Here is a 27,188-nt window from a genome sequence, read left to right on the forward strand (position 1 = left end):
AGTGCCTGTCAGTGTATATAGCTGGTACATCAGTACACTAGTGCCTGTCAGTGTATATAGCTGGTACATCAGTATATATATACTAGTGCCTGTCAGTGTATATAGCTGGTACATCAGTACACTAGTGCCTGTCAGTGTATATAGCTGGTACATCAGTGTATATATATACTAGTGCCTGTCAGTGTATATAGCTGGTACATCAGTATATATACACTATTGCCTGTCAGTGTATATAGCTGGTACATCAGTATACTAGTGCCTGTCAGTGTATATAGCTGGTACATCAGTATATATATACTAGTGCCTGTCAGTGTATATAGCTGGTACATCAGTATACTAGTGCCTGTCAGTGTATATAGCTGGTACATCAGTATACTAGTGCCTGTCAGTGTATATAGCTGGTACATCAGTATATATACACTATTGCCTGTCAGTGTATATAGCTGGTACATCAGTATATATATACTAGTGCCTGTCAGTGTATATAGCTGGTACATCAGTATATATATACTAGTGCCTGTCAGTGTATATAGCTGGTACATCAGTGTGTATATATACTAGTGCCTGTCAGTGTATATAGCTGGTACATCACTGTGTATATATACTAGTGCCTGTCAGTGTATATAGCTGGTACATCAGTATACTAGTGCCTGTCAGTGTATATAGCTGGTACATCAGTATATATACTAGTGCCTGTCAGTGTATATAGCTGGTACATCAGTATATATACTAGTGCCTGTCAGTGTATATAGCTGGTACATCAGTATATATACACTATTGCCTGTCAGTGTATATAGCTGGTACATCAGTATATATATACTAGTGCCTGTCAGTGTATATAGCTGGTACATCAGTATATATATACTAGTGCCTGTCAGTGTATATAGCTGGTACATCAGTATACTAGTGCCTGTCAGTGTATATAGCTGGTACATCAGTATATATACTAGTGCCTGTCAGTGTATATAGCTGGTACATCAGTATATATACTAGTGCCTGTCAGTGTATATAGCTGGTACATCAGTATACTAGTGCCTGTCAGTGTATATAGCTGGTACATCAGTATATATACACTATTGCCTGTCAGTGTATATAGCTGGTACATCAGTATATACACTATTGCCTGTCAGTGTATATAGCTGGTACATCAGTATATATATACTAGTGCCTGTCAGTGTATATAGCTGGTACATCAGTACACTAGTGCCTGTCAGTGTATATAGCTGGTACATCAGTATATATATACTAGTGCCTGTCAGTGTATATAGCTGGTACATCAGTACACTAGTGCCTGTCAGTGTATATAGCTGGTACATCAGTATATATATACTAGTGCTTGTCAGTGTATATAGCTGGTACATCAGTGTGTATATATATACTAGTGCCTGTCAGTGTATATAGCTGGTACATCAGTATACTAGTGCCTGTCAGTGTATATAGCTGGTACATCAGTATACTAGTGCTTGTCAGTGTATATAGCTGGTACATCAGTATATATACTAGTGCCTGTCAGTGTATATAACTGGTACATCAGTATATATACTAGTGCCTGTCAGTGTATATAGCTGGTACATCAGTATACTAGTGCCTGTCAGTGTATATAGCTGGTACATCAGTATATATACACTATTGCCTGTCAGTGTATATAGCTGGTACATCAGTATATACACTATTGCCTGTCAGTGTATATAGCTGGTACATCAGTATATATATACTAGTGCCTGTCAGTGTATATAGCTGGTACATCAGTACACTAGTGCCTGTCAGTGTATATAGCTGGTACATCAGTATATATATACTAGTGCCTGTCAGTGTATATAGCTGGTACATCAGTACACTAGTGCCTGTCAGTGTATATAGCTGGTACATCAGTATATATATACTAGTGCTTGTCAGTGTATATAGCTGGTACATCAGTGTGTATATATATACTAGTGCCTGTCAGTGTATATAGCTGGTACATCAGTATACTAGTGCCTGTCAGTGTATATAGCTGGTACATCAGTATATATATACTAGTGCCTGTCAGTGTATATAGCTGGTACATCAGTATATATATACTAGTGCCTGTCAGTGTATATAGCTGGTACATCAGTATATATATACTAGTGCCTGTCAGTGTATATAGCTGGTACATCAGTATATATATACTAGTGCCTGTCAGTGTATATAGCTGGTACATCAGTATATATATACTAGTGCCTGTCAGTGTATATAGCTGGTACATCAGTATACTAGTGCCTGTCAGTGTATATAGCTGGTACATCAGTATACTAGTGCCTGTCAGTGTATATAGCTGGTACATCAGTATACTAGTGCCTGTCAGTGTATATAGCTGGTACATCAGTATACTAGTGCCTGTCAGTGTATATAGCTGGTACATCAGTATACTAGTGCCTGTCAGTGTATATAGCTGGTACATCAGTGTGTATATATACTAGTGCCTGTCAGTGTATATAGCTGGTACATCAGTGTGTATATATATACTAGTGCCTGTCAGTGTATATAGCTGGTACATCAGTGTGTATATATATACTAGTGCCTGTCAGTGTATATAGCTGGTACATCAGTGTGTATATATACTAGTGCCTGTCAGTGTATATAGCTGGTACATCAGTGTGTATATATATACTAGTGCCTGTCAGTGTATATAGCTGGTACATCAGTGTATATATATATACTAGTGCCTGTCAGTGTATATAGCTGGTACATCAGTATACTAGTGCCTGTCAGTGTATATAGCTGGTACATCAGTATATATATACTAGTGCCTGTCAGTGTATATAGCTGGTACATCAGTATACTAGTGCCTGTCAGTGTATATAGCTGGTACATCAGTATATATATACTAGTGCCTGTCAGTGTATATAGCTGGTACATCAGTATATATATACTAGTGCCTGTCAGTGCATATAGCTGGTACATCAGTATATATATACTAGTGCCTGTCAGTGTATATAGCTGGTACATCAGTATATATATACTAGTGCCTGTCAGTGTATATAGCTGGTACATCAGTATATATATACTAGTGCCTGTCAGTGTATATAGCTGGTACATCAGTATACTAGTGCCTGTCAGTGTATATAGCTGGTACATCAGTATACTAGTGCCTGTCAGTGTATATAGCTGGTACATCAGTATACTAGTGCCTGTCAGTGTATATAGCTGGTACATCAGTATATATATACTAGTGCCTGTCAGTGTATATAGCTGGTACATCAGTATATATATATACTAGTGCCTGTCAGTGCATATAGCTGGTACATCAGTATATATATACTAGTGCCTGTCAGTGTATATAGCTGGTACATCAGTATATATATACTAGTGCCTGTCAGTGTATATAGCTGGTACATCAGTGTATATATATATACTAGTGCCTGTCAGTGTATATAGCTGGTACATCAGTGTATATATATATATACTAGTGCCTGTCAGTGTATATAGCTGGTACATCAGTATATATATATACTAGTGCCTGTCAGTGTATATAGCTGGTACATCAGTATATATAATAGTGCCTGTCAGTGTATATAGCTGGTACATCAGTGTATATATACTAGTGCCTGTCAGTGTATATAGCTGGTACATCAGTGTATATATATATACTAGTGCCTGTCAGTGTATATAGCTGGTACATCAGTGTATATATATATACTAGTGCCTGTCAGTGTATATAGCTGGTACATCAGTGTATATATATATACTAGTGCCTGTCAGTGTATATAGCTGGTACATCAGTATATATATACTATTGCCTGTCAGTGTATATAGCTGGTACATCAGTATATATATACTAGTGCCTGTCAGTGTATATAGCTGGTACATCAGTATATATATACTATTGCCTGTCAGTGTATATAGCTGGTACATCAGTATATATATACTAGTGCCTGTCAGTGTATATAGCTGGTACATCAGTATATATATACTAGTGCCTGTCAGTGTATATAGCTGGTACATCAGTATATATACTAGTGCCTGTCAGTGTATATAGCTGGTACATCAGTATATATATACTAGTGCCTGTCAGTGCATATAGCTGGTACATCAGTATATATATACTAGTGCCTGTCAGTGTATATAGCTGGTACATCAGTATATATATACTAGTGCCTGTCAGTGTATATAGCTGGTACATCAGTATATATATACTAGTGCCTGTCAGTGTATATAGCTGGTACATCAGTATACTAGTGCCTGTCAGTGTATATAGCTGGTACATCAGTATACTAGTGCCTGTCAGTGTATATAGCTGGTACATCAGTATACTAGTGCCTGTCAGTGTATATAGCTGGTACATCAGTATATATATACTAGTGCCTGTCAGTGTATATAGCTGGTACATCAGTATATATATATACTAGTGCCTGTCAGTGCATATAGCTGGTACATCAGTATATATATACTAGTGCCTGTCAGTGTATATAGCTGGTACATCAGTATACTAGTGCCTGTCAGTGTATATAGCTGGTACATCAGTATATATATACTAGTGCCTGTCAGTGTATATAGCTGGTACATCAGTGTGTATATATACTAGTGCCTGTCAGTGTATATAGCTGGTACATCAGTATATATATACTAGTGCCTGTCAGTGTATATAGCTGGTACATCCGTATATATATACTAGTGCCTGTCAGTGTATATAGCTGGTACATCAGTGTATATATATATACTAGTGCCTGTCAGTGTATATAGCTGGTACATCAGTATATATATACTAGTGCTTGTCAGTGTATATAGCTGGTACATCAGTATATATATACTAGTGCCTGTCAGTGTATATAGCTGGTACATCAGTATATATATACTAGTGCCTGTCAGTGTATATAGCTGGTACATCAGTATACTAGTGCCTGTCAGTGTATATAGCTGGTACATCAGTGTATATATATACTAGTGCCTGTCAGTGCATATAGCTGGTACATCAGTATATATATACTAGTGCCTGTCAGTGTATATAGCTGGTACATCAGTGTGTATATATACTAGTGCCTGTCAGTGTATATAGCTGGTACATCAGTGTATATATATATACTAGTGCCTGTCAGTGTATATAGCTGGTACATCAGTGTATATATATATACTAGTGCCTGTCAGTGTATATAGCTGGTACATCAGTATATATATACTAGTGCTTGTCAGTGTATATAGCTGGTACATCAGTATATATATACTAGTGCTTGTCAGTGTATATAGCTGGTACATCAGTATATATATATATACTAGTGCCTGTCAGTGTATATAGCTGGTACATCAGTATATACACTATTGTCTGTCAGTGTGCTCCTGGTCCATGCCTCCCATCCCTGTATCCTTCAGTCTCCTCCAGATGTGGCCCCGCCCCTCACATGACGTCACCGAGTCTATAAAGGCGGCAGCAGCAGGCGGGCAGGCGGCAGTGGAGCACCAGAGCTCCCGGTATTTGTTGTCTGTGTCCCGCGTTTCTCACCCTCGGGTCACCATGAGCGGGCCGCTGCAGCTCGGGCTCATTAACTGCTCCGGGAAGTACCTGACGGCCGAGGCGTTCGGGTTTAAGATTAATGCGTCCGCCAGCAGCCTGAAGAAGAAGCAGGTGTGGTCGCTGGAGGCGGCAGGGGAGGGCGGGGAGCCGGGGGAGAGCGGGGCCACAGTGCTGCTGCGGAGCCACCTGGGCCGGTTCCTGAGCGCGGACAAGGATGGGCGCGTGTCCGGCGAGAGCGAAGCCCCCGGGCCAGACTGCCGCTTCGTGGTGACGGCGCAGGGGGACGGGCGCTGGGCGCTCATGTCAGAACCGCACGGGCGGTACCTGGGCGGCTGCGAGGACCGGATCAGCTGCTTCGCCCCGTCCGTGGGTGCAGCGGAGCGCTGGAGCGTGCACCTTGCCGTGCACCCGCAGGTCACCCTGTATAGCGCCAGCCGTAAGCGCTACGCCGCAGCCCGCGGGGACGCTCTATGTGTGGAGCGGGACGTGCCGTGGGGTCTGAGCGCGCTCATCACGCTCCTCTACCAGGATGCGCGCTACCGGCTGCAGAGCGCGGACCACCGGCTGCTGGGGAGGGACGGGCAGCTGCAGGAGGACGCGGGGCCGGACACCGGGTACACGCTGGATATCTGGGGCGGAAAGGTGGCGTTCAGGGCCGAGGACGGGCACTACCTCAGCCCCACCGGACCCAGCGGGACGCTCCGCGCGGGCAGGAGCACCAAGGCCGGCAGGGACGAGCTCTTTGTGCTGGAGAGAAGCTGCCCCCAGATCGTACTGACCGCGGCCAACGGGAGGAACGTGTCTACCCGGCAAGGTAGGTGTCTGTCAGTGTGCTCCTGGTCCATGCCCCCCATCCCTGCATCCGGGGGGAACTGGTGTAGGTGCTCCCTCTGTGTGAGTGGGTAAGGTGTGTGTGAGTGGGTAAGGTGTGTGTGTGTGTGTGAGTGGGTAAGGTGTGTGTGTGTGTGTGAGTGGGTAAGGTGTGTGTGTGAGTGGGTAAGGTGTGTGTGTGTGTGAGTGGGTAAGGTGTGTGTGTGTGAGTGGGTAAGGTGTGTGTGTGTGAGTGGGTAAGGTGTGTGTGTGTGAGTGGGTAAGGTGTGTGTGTGTGAGTGGGTAAGGTGTGTGTGTGTGAGTGGGTAAGGTGTGTGAGTGGGTAAGGTGTGTGTGTGAGTGGGTAAGGTGAGTGGGTAAGGTGTGTGTGTGAGTGGGTAAGGTGTGTGTGTGAGTGGGTAAGGTGTGTGTGTGAGTGGGTAAGGTGTGTGTGTGAGTGGGTAAGGTGTGTGTGTGAGTGGGTAAGGTGTGTGTGAGGGGGTAAGGTGTGTGTGAAGGGGTAAGGTGTGTGTGAAGGGGTAAGGTGTGTGTGAAGGGGTAAGGTGTGTGTGAAGGGGTAAGGTGTGTGTGAAGGGGTAAGGTGTGTGTGAAGGGGTAAGGTGTGTGTGAGGGGGTAAGGTGTGTGTGAGGGGGTAAGGTGTGAGGGGGTAAGGTGTGAGGGGGTAAGGTGTGAGGGGGTAAGGTGTGAGGGGGTAAGGTGTGAGGGGGTAAGGTGTGAGGGGGTAAGGTGTGAGGGGGTAAGGTGTGAGGGGGTAAGGTGTGAGGGGGTAAGGTGTGAGGGGGTAAGGTGTGAGGGGGTAAGGTGTGAGGGGGTAAGGTGTGAGGGGGTAAGGTGTGTGTGTGTGAGGGGGTAAGGTGTGTGTGTGTGAGGGGGTAAGGTGTGTGTGTGTGAAGGGGTAAGGTGTGTGTGAAGGGGTAAGGTGTGTGTGAAGGGGTAAGGTGTGTGTGAAGGGGTAAGGTGTGTGTGAAGGGGTAAGGTGTGTGTGAAGGGGTAAGGTGTGTGTGAAGGGGTAAGGTGTGTGTGAGGGGGTAAGGTGTGTGTGAGGGGGTAAGGTGTGTGTGAGGGGGTAAGGTGTGTGTGAGGGGGTAAGGTGTGTGTGAGGGGGTAAGGTGTGAGGGGGTAAGGTGTGAGGGGGTAAGGTGTGTGTGTGTGAGGGGGTAAGGTGTGAGGGGGTAAGGTGTGTGTGTGTGAGGGGGTAAGGTGTGTGGGGGTAAGGTGTGTGTGTGTGAGGGGGTAAGGTGTGAGGGGGTAAGGTGTGTGTGTGTGAGGGGGTAAGGTGTGAGGGGGTAAGGTGTGTGTGTGAGGGGGTAAGGTGTGAGGGGGTAAGGTGTGTGTGTGTGTGAGGGGGTAAGGTGTGTGTGTGTGTGTGAGGGGGTAAGGTGTGAGGGGGTAAGGTGTGTGTGTGTGTGTGTGTGTGTGTGAGGGGGTAAGGTGTGTGTGTGTGTGAAGGGGTAAGGTGTGTGTGTGTGTGTGAGGGGGTAAGGTGTGTGTGTGAGGGGGTAAGGTGTGTGTGTGAGGGGGTAAGGTGTGAGGGGGTAAGGTGTGTGTGTGTGTGAGGGGGTAAGGTGTGAGGGGGTAAGGTGTGAGGGGGTAAGGTGTGTGTGTGAAGGGGTAAGGTGTGTGTGTGTGTGAAGGGGTAAGGTGTGTGTGTGTGTGAAGGGGTAAGGTGTGTGTGTGTGTGAAGGGGTAAGGTGTGTGTGTGTGTGAAGGGGTAAGGTGTGTGTGTGTGTGAGGGGGTAAGGTGTGTGTGTGAGGGGGTAAGGTGTGTGTGTGAGGGGGTAAGGTGTGTGTGTGAGGGGGTAAGGTGTGTGTGTGAGGGGGTAAGGTGTGTGTGTGAGGGGGTAAGGTGTGTGTGAGGGGGTAAGGTGTGTGTGAGGGGGTAAGGTGTGTGTGAGGGGGTAAGGTGTGTGTGAGGGGGTAAGGTGTGTGTGAGGGGGTAAGGTGTGTGTGAGGGGGTAAGGTGTGTGTGAGGGGGTAAGGTGTGTGTGTGTGTGAGGGGGTAAGGTGTGTGTGTGTGTGTGAGGGGGTAAGGTGTGTGTGTGTGTGTGAGGGGGTAAGGTGTGTGTGTGTGTGAGGGGGTAAGGTGTGTGTGTGTGTGAGGGGGTAAGGTGTGTGTGTGTGAGGGGGTAAGGTGTGTGTGAGGGGGTAAGGTGTGTGTGTGTGTGAGGGGGTAAGGTGTGTGTGTGAGGGGGTAAGGCGTGTGTGTGTGTGAGGGGGTAAGGCGGGTGTGTGTGTGAGGGGGTAAGGCGGGTGTGTGTGTGAGGGGGTAAGGCGGGTGTGTGTGTGAGGGGGTAAGGCGGGTGTGTGTGTGAGGGGGTAAGGCGGGTGTGTGTGTGAGGGGGTAAGGCGGGTGTGTGTGTGAGGGGGTAAGGCGGGTGTGTGTGTGAGGGGGTAAGGCGTGTGTGTGTGTGAGGGGGTAAGGCGTGTGTGTGTGTGAGGGGGTAAGGCGTGTGTGAGGGGGTAAGGTGGGTGTGTGTGTGTGAGGGGGTAAGGTGGGTGTGTGTGTGTGAGGGGGTAAGGCGTGTGTGTGTGTGAGGGGGTAAGGCGTGTGTGTGTGTGAGGGGGTAAGGCGTGTGTGTGTGTGAGGGGGTAAGGCGTGTGTGTGTGTGAGGGGGTAAGGCGTGTGTGTGTGTGAGGGGGTAAGGCGTGTGTGTGTGTGAGGGGGTAAGGCGTGTGTGTGTGTGAGGGGGTAAGGCGTGTGTGTGTGTGAGGGGGTAAGGCGTGTGTGTGTGTGAGGGGGTAAGGGGCGTGTGTGTGAGGGGGTAGTGGGCGTGTGTGTGAGGGGGTAGTGGGGTGTGTTGGGGGTGGGTAGTGGGGTGTTTTGGGGGTGGGTAGTGGGGTGTGTGTTGGAGAGAGTGGGGCAGAAGAGGCAGTTGGTGCTTCTTCTGGGCTTATAACATAATGTTGGAGTGTATACACTCAGGGTTGGGGGGGATAAAGTATTAGCTGCAGAATCTGTTGGTGCTCTAGAAATATTTAAGGTGTTGGCAGTGATCAGACTTGGGTGCCAGACACACTTCAGCAGCAGACACCGGTGTACGTGGAACTGCACAGTACAGTTACTTTCCCTATTCATGAGGCTCGTTTGCATAGCTGATGTTTATAGATTAACCCCACTTTATGTATGATACTGTGTTTAATGAGTCCTTGTAACCACGATGGTATGGTAATAAAACAGGATGGTAATACAAAGGTATTTGCTGCTGTAAGTCTCAGCAGCACCCGGTTAGTCTGGTGCTGGGTGTCTGGCTCTCCCCTCCCCTTGTTTCTCTGAGGATGAAGATTTTCTGCCTGGATACATAGTGGTCATGTACCATCTGTGTGGCACAGTCTGCATGCGCCCCTCAATACGTATGGTGTATGCAGTGGTGGGATTCTACAACTTCTCGAATGCAACAAGTTAGGGAATTTGCACTGTAACGTTGTAACCTTTACACTCGTATCCTCACTGGTTCACCTCCCTAAAATCCGTTGTTTGTAGTAAATGACAAGACTGTAGCGTGCCTTGCTTGCAATAAGCCTAAAGGAGCAATTTCTCATATATTGTTACTCTGCTGCTGGTATAACAAAGTGGAAACATGTTGAGGGAAAAACAATTCTCCAGCATACTGTCCCTTTAAAGGGACACTACATTTTTTATTTGCATTTTTTGTAGCCCATCTTAGCTATTTTTGTAACAATGTATAGTTGTGCTAATTTTTAATAACATTGTGCTGATTTTCAGACTCCTAACCAAGCCTCAAAGTATCAGATGTAGTCCCATGTCTGCAGACTACTGCTTGCTCCTGTTTGTGTACTGGGCCTTTTCATATATAGGGGGGTCTCCTCTTCCGGTTTTCTCAGCCCCTTTTACAGGGTTTCCCAGCTTAACCTCATCATTATTAAACTGGGAGCTTCTAAGTAAGTTTAAGCCGTTTTATACTGGATGTTTTTATCGGTGTCTGTGCATATTATTCTGTATAGTAGTGTCTATTACATGCAGTTATTTTAAAATCGGTGCATACTGTTCCACCAGTTCTTGAAGCTGGGAAATTTTAGGAACCAGTTTGCAATAACTGGTGATAACCGGCTGAATCACACCACTGTGTGGGGCTCTATACAGCCCCTTATTTTGCTCATACAGTGGGGCTCTCAATACTGGGCTAGTTTCCATTTAGAATTGCTGTCCCTTTTTTGTTTTGTTAGACAGAGGATGATGTTTGGGAGTTTCTGGGTGTGTCTGGAATTTGCCTGTTGTGATTCCCTTTGAGTCATTATTTTATGCATTTCTTTGTACGACCTGTACAAGACAGCATTGTGCGCTCCCAAGAAATGGCGCTAATCTGCTGCAGATGTCCGGCTTACCCCATCCTGGTGTCTCTGTAATCAGACACGTGTAGGATCACCGGGAGATGCCCAGTATCTGCAGCAGTGTGTGAAAAGAGGCTCGTCACTAGTTTCTGCTATGTGTGGTATGGGGAGTGGGCTACATTTTTTTACTATGGCTATAATCTTTAGTTCCATCTCCCTCACTAGCACAAAAGCTTTGAATAATTTATGTTGGGGGAAGGGCTAAAGGAGCCACAAATCTAAAAAAACCAAGACAGAACCTTTAGCAAGCCGGGTGGGAATGGAAGGGGGGATGTCATTCAGGAATGGGAGGCAGGAAGTGGTGTGCATGTTTTGTGTAGTTAGTCTTGGTGAGGACAAAGCAAACCTCAGCACCACGTATGCTGGTGCCAGCCCTGCCAGAACCAGGTCTCGTGTCCTTGCTGCAGTTGGGGTGCTTTAACAGAGCCGTTTCACTTCCCAGGGACTAAATCATATGTACATAGCGCTGCGGAATCTGTTGGCGCTCTACAAATAACCGATAATAATAATAACAGCTCATGTATTAACAGCCACATGTAGCTTACTGACTCCTTTGGCCGCTAAACATTTATGGAGATGGGGTCTCTTATTTTCCTGCCAGAGGTACCAGTGTCCCACCCTACCCTTTCAGGGCTTGGCATTTTCAGCACCCCTCAGATACAAAGCAATGGGGTATTGTTAGTGAGACCCCCATCCGTTCTCAGCAGCTGTTGCACATCTGTTACTCATTCCTGGTCAGTCTCTGGTTACATGATGCTGCATTGGTGAAGCACTGGCTGCATTTCAAGAATATTTGTGAATTTTTTTTTCTCTCCCCCACTTAGTGATCCAGCTATTCCTAGAACAGAAGTCACATTTTTGTTATATGCTATATATGTAGTGCTAGCTCAGTGACTGGTTCTGTTGTGATAAATAGCCTTGTTTTTAGATTGTCATTTGAGTCAGAGATAAGATTAAGCACTGGGTGGTTCTGCACGTAGCGGTTTGTCTTGAGAAGGTGCCCTCTTACTCATGTTTTTCCCCAGAACCCCTGGGTACAAGATCTTGGGGTAACAGCATCTCTGTTAATGTGTTTATATAATACAGCTAAAAACTAGCTCTGGCCTAAAGCTTTAGGTTATGTCAGTGATTCAATCTGCACTATTAGGTGACGCACGATTTCGCTTCGGCAGCTGCAAAACTTCCTGGTGAGTGCAATAGGGCAGCGAATAGACTTAATGTATTTTAATAAATTCCATACACGGGTACTAACAATTAGCAGAAGTATTTATTTGGTAATACTACCTTTGAATTTTACTACTAATACTACTACAAGTGATAATCTGATCAAGTATTAATGGTTGCCACCCAATGGTATGGGCGTGAGCTCCAGTCGTCTGGGCATAAGTGTATATAAAGCAACAGCATGGTAGGCAGTGGTACTAGAATATACCTGTTCAATTTTACGTTTACTTTGTGATATAATCTTATGAGGCGTTTGTGCTGGGAAACGTGCGTCCGGTTTGAGGCTTTGTGCCACTTGCATAAATACCTTGGTGTACACAGGTGACCATTATTCTTGGCTGTTTTTTCCATATGCTGTAGGATATTTTCCCTATTCTGTAATGTGTGCACAATGTTGCATGTTCCTGCTCTGACATGCGCATAAGTCGCCCCTCTCTTCTGCAAGTAATGTGTGAGCTGCTGATGTGCATTGTGTGCGTTTTTCTTGTCCTGCATCAGTGATAACAAAATGTCTGTCCTGATCACTTGTCAAATGAGACAAAGGCTCAGTATTCTAGCAGCAGGAGTCTCCCCTCCCTTTAGGTTGCAGATTTGCTCCTCGGCTTTCCTTTGTGATGTATAGATTGGTGTGTGGCATGTATGCTGGGGGAACTAGAGGGGTCTCGGTATTGGGGATCACACAAGCTGATGTCTAAGCTATATATCTGCAGTTGTGGTCTAAGCCTCGCCGGTGTGGGTAGGGACAGCTGCACAATAAACAATGGCTTTTCTTGTCTGATTTGGTCCAGATACAGATTTCAGTAAAGTAGGTCAGTGAGGACGGACTTGCACATAACTTGCTATGATCTGCGCTGGGCAGGCTGAGCATTTCAATGTCTGCATTGTTCCTGGATCAATCATCTTTGGCTTGCGCATCACTTTGCCAGCGGATATCTCTTTAGTGCTGTGTGCAATACCCAGAACTTCCTTCATACAGTATTGCAAGGAACCAGCTAAAGAAGCTTTTTAGTGCATTTACAAGCAGCTTGCAGCTAAGATTCTTGCCGTTGGGTTTAATGAAGACTGTTCCATACCTTTTTAATTTCAGTTTCTCCCTCGTCAATACTCAGTAGTTTGCCTTTGCTCCTCAGTACAAGACCATGCTTGTGCACAGTGAGCTCACACATGCACGGCCATCATTGTATCTGTGCTCTCAGCAGGGGGCAGTTTAATGACCACTGTTGCTATGAGTAACGTGTATAGCTTTGTGTCCTGCAGTTTGTGCAGCTGCTGTAGGAGGGTGGCTTGCTGGAGTCTGGGACCTCGATGTGTTTGGGGGGGTCTGGATTGTATGGAATCTGACTGGTCTGAAATGGCATTGTATGGGCTTGAGAGGTCAAAGTAATTTGTTCCTGTTTTTTACATTTTTAGTAAAAAGCTTCTACGCAAATGTTGTATAGTGACCTCTGTCTCAGTGCCTGACAGATTAGTATAAAACTTGCAGCCCTTTATTTTATATAGATTTATACAGTATACGCCGGACTGTCAGTGACCTCTGTCTCAGTGCCTGACAGATTAGTATAAAACTTGCAGCCCCTTTATTTTATATAGATTTATACAGTATACGCCGGACTGTCAGTGACCTCTGTCTCAGTGCCTGACAGATTAGTATAAAACTTGCAGCCCTTTATTTTATATAGATTTATACAGTATACGCCGGACTGTCAGTGACCTCTGTCTCAGTGCCTGACAGATTAGTATAAAACTTGCAGCCCCTTTATTTTATATAGATTTATACAGTATACGCCGGACTGTCAGTGACCTCTGTCTCAGTGCCTGACAGATTAGTATAAAACTTGCAGCCCCTTTATTTTATATAGATTTATACAGTATACGCCGGACTGTCAGTGACCTCTGTCTCAGTGCCTGACAGATTAGTATAAAACTTGCAGCCCCTTTATTTTATATAGATTTATACAGTATACGCCGGACTGTCAGGAACTGCAGTATTTCCAATCTCTTGCAGTTTTCTGTACAGATGACTTCAGAGTTAAAGGGACAGTATAGACAAATGTTCATATAACTGCATGTAATACACTACTATAATGAAGAATATGCACACAGATCTAAATATCCAGCATGAAACCTTTTTTCAAACTTAGAAGCTCCCAATTTACACGGTTGATAAGGTTAGGCTGGGACACCCACTGAAATGAAGACCCATTACACAAACAAGAGCAAGCAGTAGTCTGATACTTTGAGGCTTAGTTAGGAGTTTGAAAATCCATTGTTGAAAACGAAAACACAATATCCTACACTAATGGGAGCCATCTGGTGATTGGTGCCTGCATACATTTGTCTCTTGTGATTGGCTGACTAGATGTGTTCAGCTAGCTCCCAGCAATGCAATGTTCCTTCAGCAAAGGATAACAAGAGAATTAAATTGTTATTAAAAGTAAATTGTTTAGAATTTGTATGTTCTATCCGAATTATGAAAAATTTAGTTTCCTGTCCTTTTAAGTCATGCTCTTTTGTTGGTATAATTTGCTGGGATTTGGGGAAAAGCCCCTTGAGTATATTTGCTTTACTGTGCTTGGTTAGGAACAAATATAAATGAGCTTGTGCATAGGTATAAGCAACCTCTTGTAGCATGTTGTAGGGTCACTCTCACAATAAGGTTGTCCCTTATAGTTAAAGATAAACTTTAAAATAAGAAAATTTAGCACAAAAAGCAAGATAACATGCTAGGTTCACTAACAACACGGTCACATCCCATGGAATGGAGGTTGAGCCCAGCAGTAGCTAGACGGGCATCTGGTGAAGCACGCAGCAATTTGTGGTGTCTGTAGTATTAGATTATTCCCTGCAGAGATCTGGCTCACTTACAGTAATTGGCACGTGTTTAATTGCTCTTCAGAGGTTTAATGACATACACTGGCTTCCTGTGGGAGGTGCAGCAGGTAGATAACCCTCAGTAGTAGTGAAAACGCAGATATCACTTGCTGCATATACTGTAAACATGATCGCCCCAAAGTGACTTACTTTTTTTTTTTTTTTTTTTTTTTTTTTTTTTTTAGGGATTGACTTGTCAGCCAATCAGGACGAGGAGAGTGACCAGGAGACCTTTCAGCTGGAAATCAACAAAGACACAAAGAAGTGCGCTTTCCGGACCTACACTGGGAAATACTGGGCCTTGTCCAGTAACGGTGGGATCCAGGCCTCTGCTTCCACCCTGTGAGTCTGGTTTATTGGTTTCCTACACAAGAGATGCAGGCTTCTGGCGAGCTGCCTAGATGGTGCAATTATGCTTCATTCTTTTGTTATCCTTTGTTGAAGCAGCAATGCACTGAGCTTGCTGAACACGTCTGGGGAACCAGTGAGCCATTTATGTGCAGCCACCAATCAGCAGCTAGCTCCCAGTAATGCATATCTGCTCCTGAGCCTACTTAGGTATGCTTTTCAACTAAGGATATCAAGAGAATGAAGCAAATTTAGATAACAGAAGTAATTAGTAAAGTTGTTTAAAATCACGTTGTCTGAATCATGAAAGAAAGTCATGTCCCTTTAACTATTGGCTACATGCTCACTCATAGCAGAAGCTCAAAAGCTGTATCAGCTGCTTTATAGAATACAACAGTGAAGAGTAAATTTACTGACCCGTGTAGTCTGATTATACTGGGCACTTAGTTTTCCTCCATTGCTTACCTGTTCCCTACTTGTTTTTGGGCAGGAATGATAACTGTTACTTTGATATTGATTGGTGCGACCGCAGAATCACACTTAGGGCAGCAAACGGAAAATATGTTGCAGCCAAGAAGAATGGGCAGCTGGCAGCCGCTGTGGATTCTGCAAGTAAGTGACACTACCAATATTAACCCTACCCAGCGTGCCATTACATTGTCCAGTAGTAGTGCTACTTTAGCAGATTGCTAACTCTTTATTCCCCCTCTGTGCAGCGGAGACAGAGCAATTCCTGATGAAACTGATTAATCGTCCTCTCATTGTCCTGCGTGGAGAGCACGGATTCATAGCCTGCCGCAAAATGACTGGAACCCTTGACTCAAACCGCTCATGTTATGATGTCTTTCAACTGGAATTTAATGATGGGGCATATAACCTGAAGGGTAAGTGGGGCAGCAGTAAGGCGTAAGGTGACCCAAATGACATATAGAAAGGGCCAGATGACATTTATAATCCCACTGTCCTTATAGGGTCACATAGAGATGCCAGAGGGGTGTTAGTGACCTGACTGTCCCATAGAGAGACCAGAGGACATTGGTGAACTCACTGTCCCATAGAGATGCTATAGGGCGTTGGTGACCTCACTGTCCCATAGAGAGATGCTAGAGGGCGTAGGTGACCTCACTGTCCCATAGATGCTAAAAGGTGTTGGTGGGCTCACTGTCCCATAGAGAGATGCTAGAGGGCGTAGGTGACCTCACTGTCCCATAGATGCTAAAAGGTGTTGGTGGGCTCACTGTCCCATAGAGAGATGCTAGAGGGCGTAGGTGATCTCCCTGTCCCATAGATGCTAAAGGGTGTTGGTGATCCCACTGTCCTTATAGGGTCACATAGAGATGCCAGAGGGGTGTTAGTGACCTGACTGTCCCATAGAGAGACCAGAGGACATTGGTGAACTCACTGTCCCATAGAGATGCTATAGGGCGTTGGTGACCTCACTGTCCCATAGAGAGATGCTAGAGGGTGTTGCTGACCTCACTGTCTCACAGAGATGCTAGAGGGGGCTAGTGACCTCACTGTCCCATAGAGAGATGCTAGAGGGTGTAGGTGACCTCACTGTCCCATAGATGCTAAAAGGTGTTGGTGGGCTCACTGTCCCATAGAGAGATGCTAGAGGGCGTAGGTGACCTCACTGTCCCATAGAGAGATGCTAGAGGGTGTAGGTGACCTCACTGTCCCATAGATGCTAAAAGGTGTTGGTGGGCTCACTGTCCCATAGAGAGATGCTAGAGGGCGTAGGTGACCTCACTGTCCCATAGATGCTAAAGGGTGTTGGTGCTCTCACTGTCCCATAGAGAGATGCCAGAGGGCGTAGGTGATCTCCCTGTACCATAGAGAGATGCTAGAGGGGGTTAGTGACCTCACTCTCCCATAGAGAGATGCTAGAGGGGGGTTAGTGACCTCACTGTCCCATGGAGAGATGCCAGAGGGCGTAGGTGATCTCCCTGTACCATAGAGAGATGCTAGAGGGGGTTAGTGACCTCACTGTCCCATAGAGAGATGCTAGAGGGGGTTAGTGACCTCACTGTCCCATAGAAAGATGCTATAGGGCGTAGTTGACCTCACTGTCCCATAGAGATGCCAGAGGACATAGGTCATCTCACTGTACCATAGAGAGATGCTAGAGAATGTTAGTGACCTCACTGTCCCATAGAGATGCTAGAGGGCGTAGGTGACCTCACTGTCCCATAGATGCTAAAGGGTGTTGGTGGGCTCACTGTCCCATAGAGAGATGCCAGAGGGTGTTAGTGACCTCACTGTCCCATGGAGAGATGCCAGAGGGTGTAGGTGATCTCCCTGTACCATAGAGAGATGCTAGAGGGGGTTAGTGACCTCACTGTCCCATAGAAAGATGCTAGAGGGGGGTTAGTGACCTCACTGTCTCATAGAGATGCCAGAGGGCGTAGGTGATCTCCCTGTACCATAGAGAGATGCTAGAGGGGGTTAGTGACCTCACTGTCCCATAGAGAGATGCCAGAGGGCGTAGGTGATCTCCCTGTACCATAGAGAGATGCTGGAGGGGGTTAGTGACCTCACTGTCCCATAGAGAGATGCCAGAGGGTGTAGGTGATCTCCCTGTACCATAGAGAGATGCTAGAGGGGGTTAGTGACCTCACTGTCCCATAGAAAGATGCTAGAGGGGGGTTAGTGACCTCACTGTCTCATAGAGATATGCTATAGGGCATAGTTGACCTCACTGTCCCATAGAGATGCCAGAGGGCGTAGGTGATCTCACTGTACCATAGAGAGATGCTAGAGAATGTTAGTGACCTCACTGTCCCATAGAGAGATGCTAGAGGGTGTTGCTGACCTCACTGTCCCATAGAGAGATGCTAGAGGGTGTTGGTGACCTCACTGTCCCATAGAGAGATGCTAGAGGGTGTTGGCGACCTCACTGTCCCATAGAGAGATGCTAGAGGGTGTTGGTGACCTCACTGTCCCATAGAGAGATGCTAGAGGGTGTTGGTGATCTCCGTGTCCCATGCAGAGATGCTAGAGGGTGTTGGTGACCTCGCTATCCCATAGAGATGCTATAGGTCGTAGGTGACCTCATTGTCCCATAGAGAGATGCCAGAGAATGTTAGTGAGCTCACTGTCCCATGGAGAGATGCTAGATTGTGTTAGTGACCTCACTGTCCCATAGATGCAGTAACTACATAACTTGTTTGTTCAGCTTTATTCTAATTTGATGCAACCTATTGAATGTCAAGTATTTGTCACCTGATGAGCTTTTTCTCGCCTGCTAATTGCAGATTCCACAGGGAAATACTGGGCGGTGGGGAGCGATATGTCTGTGACCAGCAGTGGTGACTCTCCTGTAGATTTCTTCTTTGAGTTCTGCGATCACAACAAGGTAGCAATCAAGGTGAATGGCCTGTACATGAAAGGTGACCACGCCGGTGTTCTCAAAGCCAACGCAGAGACCATAGACCCTTCTGCACTCTGGGAATACTAAGCGCATTTACCAGAGGCCACATCCGGCCATGAATCGTCTCCTTGTGCCTCTGTCTGGTCTTGCAGGACATTAGACACAAAGCTTTGGTTGCAGAGGAACTTGCTTTTTATTTCGCCAATTTCTTGCCCAACATTTTCACAGAACTTTGTATGGTGTAGGATGCTGGGCCCCAAACAACTAACAGTCCATCCATTCCCCCAAGTCTTGACAGATAAAAGGTCCAGTATAAATGGGGCTCCTTGTGGTATCCACCTACAGCAGCTCCTGTTACTGGCTCTAGTTGTCCTGTTGCTGACCATAGTAATAGTCCATTAGATACACTCGGCTCTGCTACACTGAGAGCCCTGAGCAAGGAGGGCGTTGGCCAAGCTTTTTGTGGGACACTCTTTAACCCATGGATTGCCAGCAATTGTTGCAACTTTTTTCATGTGCATCAAGCCATCTTTGGCAGCCAGTGGGTTAATTGCTGTCTCTCTAAAGCAGATACCTTTGGACCAAAACTGCAGTTTGAATGTTTAACTTGTTTAGGGTTCTCATTCACACGGCAGTTTATTGCAGGTACTGAGAGATTTACCTGTTCAGCTTTCCTGGAATTTCTGCATATTCTGCACATTTCTGTAGTTTATACTTTGTGGCCTCCCCTCCCTATTATACTGGCTGGAAGTGGAGAGGAATTTAAACCAAATCAGTATTAGTTACCTATTTATATCGTGCGCTCCTCATCTCAACGGTGTGATACAATAGTGTCTGGCATATTGTGAGGCATGCCTACTCGGGTGGTGCTGGCACAATGTGACCTGTGGGGCAACTGGAATAACCTGTGATCTAGTGTTGTCATCTCATATTCTGTTATCTGCCCCTGTGGCCTTAACATCACCCGGTAACTTGTGGGGGTGGCGGGTACATACCTTATTGCCCCTGCTTGTTCCCTGTGATCTGGTGCTGGATCCCCTGCTCATGTCCCCCTCTCAATCTGTGAAGTTGCCACTCACTGACAATGTCAAGTGCCATTTAAATAAAAAAAGCTGAAGAAATCGGTTTGGTTTTATTGTATTCTGTTTAAGTGAAACAAGAAGGTGCATGCACAACTGATACCTGGGTATTACCACTTGCTGAATCATTCCTACAAAAGTCTTAAACTCTTGCGTTGAACCATTTTCAGAAACAAGTAACTAATGTGTAGGGTCTTACTGGATAATTGAAACAATTTGTCACAAGCCCATTAAAGACATCCTGGGAAACTCCTCTGTATGCAATCTCAGCTTAAAGCGACATGATACCCAAATGTTTAAACACTTGAAAGTGATGCAGCATAGCTGTAAAATGCTTACTAGAAAATATCACCTGAACATCTCTAAGTATTCAAACCCCATTGTAAAGGACTTTAAGAAGCAAATCAGTATGTCCCGGAACTTGCAAGGGAGCGTGCCTCATGCACACTCATGCTGTTTCCCTATTCAGTTTAAGGAAGTTTATTATAAAATCTCATGATCACAGTAAAACAGTTCATGACCTGTTGATGCTGATTGGCTGCTGTTCAGTTCTTTTTCCTTTTTTTTTTTACCTGCAACTGGGCAGTAACTGAAATAACTTTTTACACAGCACTTACTCTGGTGAGCTGAGTACATTGTGAGGTAAAATCTTCCTTTTTTACATAGAGATGTTCAGGGTGTTTTCCTGTCAGCTTTTTACAGATATGCTGCATCACTTTCATGTCAATTTAGCATATGAGATTTATGTCCCTTTAAGTGCTCTCACAGTATGAAACTGCATTTTGTGCGGCTGAAACCAAACCAGAATACAGCATCACACCATAAAAGTACAAATGGTTAACCCTTATCTGAAACCGCACTAGAATACAGCATCTTACCATGCTGCTATCTAGTATATCGGTGCGGCAGTTGGACAATGTGTAAAGCAGACGTTGCACAACATCTTTCAGCTCGCCAGGGTAAGTGCTTTGAGAACTTACCAGCCAATCAGCAGTGCTGTGCAGATTTAAAGGGACAGCTCACCCAGAAATGTTCTCCCATTTAAATTGTTCCCAATGATCCATTTCCCCTGCTGGAGTGTATTAAATTGTTTATAAGTGGCTCCTTTACCCCTATTTTGGCATTTGAAAAAGCGGATTTGTCCTGTGGTATCCCCGCCTATAGTAAAAGTTTCTATACTGGAGTAGGCTATTAAATAGCCTAAGTACACACAACCAGCAGAAGAAATGACACTCCCAGTGGGGGTGCAGGATAGCTAAAGTGAATGTAAACTCATCAATTAGTGCCCGGTTTTTACAAATACTATTAAAAGCAGGGGCACTTTCATTGAAAGTTTACATTGCACCGTATTTTACAAATACCTTTTACTTCTTCAAAGCCGGAACGGCATCCTCCGCCTGCAGGTCCTCTGTAAATACGTCACCAATGACTAAACCGGCTTCCTTCAATCGCGGCTTCCCCCCCAGAGCGTTCATCTTGTGAGGCCCTGCTGTGATTGGAGGAAGCTGGTTTCGTCATTGGTGACGTATTTACAGAGGACTTGCAGGCGGAGGACGCTGAGCCGGCTTTGAAGAAGTAAAAGGTATCTGTAAAATACGGTGCAATGTAAACTTGCATCAATGAAAGTGCTCCTGTTTTTAATAGTATTTGTAAAAACCGGGCACTAATTGATGAGTTTACATTCACTTTAAGTAATAAAATGATTTTCCATTGTTCTCTCTATGTATTGAGCTTTAGTCTTCCAGACAAATATAAGGGAGCAAGTGTGTGTACACAAAGTGATAACATAATGACATCTGATATCACCTTAAACTCGACTCATTGTAATAAGCTGTGATTTAAAAGCACAAAACCAGCTACTTCATATACACAAATACCTGAAAATGCAATTTCTCAAATACTTTATACTCTGCAGCTGGTATAAAGTCATTGCAAATACGCTCATATAAAAACAATGTTAGTGTACTGTCCCTTTAAAGGGACACTAATGTCAAAATTACTCTTTCATGAGTCAGAGTAGCCATTTAAGAGACTTCCGTTATCCGTTTGTGCTCAGTCTCTGTACATTTTCTCTGGCACCAATTACTGCTGAGTTTAGTGTGAGTGCTATTGCTTTGTCTTATGTGCTAGCTGATTATTTAATTACTGTATTTAAAGGGATATGAGTTTTTTTTATTACAATAAAACAAAGCAGTGGGTTATACATTTCTGAACTTAATTTTGTGCAGTTTCCATTACTTCCTGTCTCACCCCTACAAGAAGGCTGAGGTCTCTACAGGCAGGTTTATCTAGTGTGATGTTAAATCTAGAGTAACAAGCTGGTTTACTATTTAGTGAAAGCTAGACAGGCTTTGCCAGGGGTGGATTATGACCTAGGCCAACAAGGCCCGTGCCTAGGGCGGCATATTTTGGGGGGGGGGAGAAGTAGAGGAACACCCTCTACTGTAGAACCCCCAAGACTATTTTAAAAAGGATGTTACACTGACTGAGGCGATTGTCACCGTTTTGTATTATTGCACCTTTCTTCAAAATTGCACTTTGTTGGAACAGTGTATGGAGTTTTGAGCACCTTTTTATATAAAGAAGGCTGCACCGTACTAGCACACAGCACTTATGTAAACCATGTGTATTCCTGTTAGGACCATAGGAGGAGAATCAGCTGCCATGCGGTTTTTCAGCATCCACATCTTATCTGCTGCAGACTCATAAATCAGAGGTACGCAGACAACAGAGCTAAGTTAGACAGGGGCAAGTTGGATTGATGCTAAAAGTGACATAGTTTATTGTCCCCATGCCGCCGGCTTCTGTGGAGATGAGAGGGTGGGCACAGCAGAGCAGTAAGGCAGATATTTCCAATTGACCCCTCTATGTAGGCAAGAGAAAATCTTAAACACCATTCCCTTTTTGTGTCCAAATAAATAAGTGCATCTTGTCAGGTCAGCTTTTACAGCTTCCCTGTGTGATCTATGCCTGCTGTGAGGTCAACATTTCAAGCAATTTGTTTCAAAAGTGTAAAGTACACACAACTCATACAAAACTCTGAACATTCAGGCAGATAACCTGTCAAGACAATCAATGTTACAATCAGCAATAGGAACAGCACAACAGATAATGGGTGCAATTCTGTCAGGGGTTCTACACCAGACCCCCGTGTAAATCAAACTGTCCAAAAGACAGCAGCACTCACCATATCCAAAAAATGCAGATATTTATTGAAACATCAAGGTGCACAAATAACGTTTCGGACCTCATGGTGGAAAGACTAAATAACACAGGATTTATATCTATAATGAAAAATATAAAAAAAAATTGTCATGTTAGACCATTCCCAAAAAAATATTATGACAAAAAAAAACACTTAAAGGGACAGTCTAGTCCAAAACAAACTTTCATTATTCAGATAGGGCATGTAATTTAACAATTTTCCAATTTACTTCTATCACCAATTTTGCTTTGTTCTCTAGGTATTCTTAGTTGAAAGCTAAATCTAGGAGGTTCATATGCTAATTTCTAAGCCCTTGAAGGCTGCCTGTTAGCTCAGGGCATTGTGATAGGTTTTTCACCACTAGAGGGTGCTAGGTCATGTGTTTCATATAGATAACACTGTGCTCACGCACGTGGAATTCCTAGAAGCCCACATTGACTGGCTAAAATGCAAGTCTGTCAAAAGAACTGAGATAAGGAGGCAGTCTGCAGAGGCTTAGATACAGGGTAATCACAGGTAAAAAGTATATTAATATAACTGAGATAAGGAGCAGTCTGCAGAGGATTAGATACAAGGTAATCACAGAGGTAAAAAGTATATTAATATAACTGAGATAAGGGGCAGTCTGCAGAGGATTAGATACAAGGTAATCACAGAGGTAAAAAGTATATTAATATAACTGAGATAAGGGGCAGTCTGCAGAGGCTTAGATACAAGGTAATCACAGAGGTAAAAAGTATATTAATATAACTGAGATAAGGGGCAGTCTGCAGAGGATTAGATACAAGGTAATCACAGAGGTAAAAAGTGTATTAATATAACTGAAATAAGGAGCAGTCTGCAGAGGCTTAGATACAGGGTAATCACAGGTAAAAAGTATATTAATATAACTGAGATAAGGGGCAGTCTGCAGAGGTTTAGATGCACAGAGGTAAAAAGTGTATTTCTATAACAGTGTTGGTTATGCAAAACTAGGGAATGGGTAATAAAGGGATTATCTATCTTTTAAAACTATAAATATTCTGGTGTAGACTGTCCCTTTAAAGGGACCCTCAAGTCAAAGATTAAACTTTCATTATTTAGATAGAGCAGCAATTATAAACAACTTTCCAATTTACTCCCATTAACAAAATGTGCACAGTCTTTTTATATTTAAACTTTTTGAGTCACCAGCACCTATTGAGCATGTACAAGAATTCACAGAATAAACATGTATGCATTTTATGATTGGCTGATGGCTGTCACATGGTACGTGTATGCATTTGTGATTGGCTGATGGCTGTCACATGGTACGTGTATGCATTTGTGATTGGCTGATGGCTGTCACATGGTACAGGGGGAGTGGAGACCACTTTTAAAATTGTCAGAAAAAAAATCTACTCATTTGAAGTTTGGACTAAGTGATATTGCATTGTCTTATCTTGATTTTGTTGATTATGCAAATCTTCTGTGTTGACTGGTCCTTTAAAACTTGAATTTTGAGTGTCTAGGGCAGCACAAAATCTAAATACCCCACTGGGCTCTGCCCATGCTCAGAAGAAGCAGAATAAAATTTAACATTTTCAGCATGTCTGCTACCTCACCTAGCTGTAGGTAGGGGCTACACTGAGAATTTCTAATGCTCATTTAGGCCCTGATATTCAAAGATTCTCCATCTTGGAGAGACATAGTAGTTCAGAACTCAAAGGCTGAACTTTCAAAAGAAAAAGGGTGGAACTCTCCAGTACAGCGAGATCTCTCATTTTTTTGTGAAGCAGAGACAAGTGCAGTGCAATATAGCGCTGCAAAATAGTTTTGTTATAAAATGCAATGCACAAAATACATTACTATAAATTTCAGACTGTGTCCTTTCAGTATTATTGCATTTAAGCTTTGCACTTTCTCATTTGTATTTTAATACATTTAGATCCATCAGCGATTTTACATATTCTGATAATGCTTTGAAAGTTTGTGTTACTTTAATAACTTAGGTTCATGCTTTGTATAAAATTACATTGCTCTTTGTTTTTTCTCCATTGTAAACTGACAGTTTCAGAAAGTAGGAGGGACAGGGCGGTACCCTGGGCTGAACATGGTAGTTCCCAGGGTATGTCTGAAGCTCTCACAAGTTTTGTAAGCATTTTAAACAAGCCGGGCTCACCGATTTGTCTCGCCAGCTGTATGCAGGTGAAGTTTGCTCAAAATTGATAAACTTATTTTAACTAACAGAAAAGTGGTATATGCTAAAATATAGACAAAAGCAAGTTTATATTGTAGTTTAATTTGGAATTGATGCAAACAGAGCCTTTATATCATCCCCAGGGGTTCTCCAGTTACCTTATCTCTTCCATGTAAAATGTTACATTCTAGAGAGCCTCATTACTTTCTGTGAAACCAAACCAGAATAGTGACATGTCAAAAGAATACAAATTAAAATAAGTTAACCCTTACCTGTAACCACACCACAATACAGCATATCTCTGGGATTTTCAGGTTCCTCCCCTTTTCTTAGAAAATGTAGTGAGTGCTGCCCCTGTGAAATCAGCACTATAATCTCTCTTCAAACTAGGGAATGTTTGATTATCTGACCCATAGAAAATGATGATGCTCTCTGGGAAACTGCATGTCTTATTTAAATTAAAACTGAAAGTTTCATAGTGCAATCGAATTTATAAAAGATACACAAACATTCAAAGTATGAGCTTAATTAGTTAGAGAAACTGTGAAGGCATAATCAGAATGTGTAATCACTAAATACACTGCTGTATACAAAATAAAATAGTGCAAAGTTTAAATGTAATAAAATTTAATATGGAGTGTAAAGTGATATAAAATATAAAGCACAAAGTGTAAATGCAGCAGAACCTTCGTGTAGCGCTATATTGCACTGGGCTTGTCTCTCCTTCACATACAGAAATGCAGAGAACGCCCCTTGGAGAAGTAAAGCAAAATCTGCCTTTTGAATATTTCACTAGGGATCTCACAGTGCTGGAGGGTCATTTTAGATCATCTCACATGAGCTGAGAGGTTTTGAATATCAGGCCCTTAACAAGAAACTTGTTTATTTTGATTTCACTTTTTTTTTTTTAACTAAAGATCTTGGTTTAGTTTCCCTTTAAAGTAGGGTGACCATATTGCCGCTTTTAAAAAGGGACACATGAAAAATACATGTCAGGGTTCTTATACAAAACATTTCTTTAAACAGCCCTGACACATGTATTGTTCATATGTGTCCCTTTTTAAAGCGGCAATATGGTCACCCTACTTTAAGGGGATGTGATACCCAAATGATGAAATAGAATATATCACCTGAACTTCTCTGTGTAAAAAAAGGAACATTTTACCTAATTTTCCTCAGTAGCCACATTTCATTATAAGCAGCCAATCAGGATGCTAGTCCTAGGACTTGCAAGCAAGTTATCATACCCTCACAGCGACCACGCCTCACGCGCTCCCTGACGGGTCACTGTAACCCTCACAGCGACCATGCCTCGCGCGCTCCCTGACGGGTCACGGCAACCCTCACAGCGACCACGCTTCACGTGCTCCCTGGCGGGTCACGGCAACCCTCACAGTGACCACGCCTCACGTGCTTCCTGGCGGGTCACGGCAACCCTCACAGCGACCACGCCTCACGCGCGCGATCCCTGGTGGGTCACGGCAACCCTCACAGCGACTACGCCTCACGCGCTCCCTGGCGGGTCACGGCAACCCTCACAGCGACTACGCCTCACACGCTCCCTGGTGGGTCACGGTAACCCTCACAGCGACCACGCCTCACGCGCTCCGTGGCGGGTCATCGTATCTGTCAGTTACTGTATCCCACCTGCGCCAGCAGTTTGTTACATAAGTCATTTATCTTAAAGGGACATTACAACACAATTTTTATGTACAATTCTTGCTCTGCCCCACGCAAAAAGCAATAGAGCTGGTAATTTACTTCTTAGAGCTCTCAAATTTAAAGCCAATGTACAACTGATATGTTTGCTCAATTTGAAAAATATGCAACGTATACAATATCGAGCAAACATGATTGTATAAACTCCCTTAACTAAATTATCTGCAGAGCAAGCAAAAGATTTAGAGACCCCAATATCGCCACTGAAATTTCAAAAGCCATTAACCAACTTACAGGCCAACCATATCAATTTCCCTCTAGCATGTTAAAGGCCAACATCTCGTTGATCACTAAGCCAGGTAAAGATCCTAACACACCTAATTTTTTCTGATTTCCCTTTCAGATGTTAACATCAAGGGGCCGATTTATCAACCCCCGTATGCTACCTCAGTGTTTTTCAACCAGTGTGCCGTGAGAGATCCTCAGGTGTGCCACGGCAGACTGACAACAGTGTGACATATTTTTTAAACTTTGCTTGTTTTTTACTCCCAGTGCAGGGGTAGTTTGTAGGAGGCATGGCATAACAGCACAATACATACAGTATGTGTGTGTTTATGTGTAT

General features: G+C 44.1%; 1 protein-coding gene across 1 annotated transcript in view; it reads left to right on the forward strand.

Annotated features, from left to right (window-relative positions):
• The window catches only part of FSCN1 (fascin actin-bundling protein 1), a 102,782-nt gene extending 83,196 nt beyond the window's left edge, over positions 1–19,586 (forward strand). Inside the window, exons 2-6 of the mRNA XM_053694282.1 lie at positions 5,289–6,284; positions 14,933–15,089; positions 15,586–15,707; positions 15,812–15,979; positions 18,350–19,586. Of these exons, the coding sequence (XP_053550257.1) occupies positions 5,289–6,284; positions 14,933–15,089; positions 15,586–15,707; positions 15,812–15,979; positions 18,350–18,552 (1,646 nt within the window). The 3' untranslated portion in view covers positions 18,553–19,586. The remainder of the gene's footprint in view (positions 1–5,288; positions 6,285–14,932; positions 15,090–15,585; positions 15,708–15,811; positions 15,980–18,349) is intronic.
• The last annotated feature ends 7,602 nt before the right edge of the window (positions 19,587–27,188 follow it).

The sequence above is a fragment of the Bombina bombina genome, chromosome 11 (genome assembly GCF_027579735.1).
Source record: "Bombina bombina isolate aBomBom1 chromosome 11, aBomBom1.pri, whole genome shotgun sequence".
NCBI lineage: Eukaryota > Metazoa > Chordata > Amphibia > Anura > Bombinatoridae > Bombina > Bombina bombina.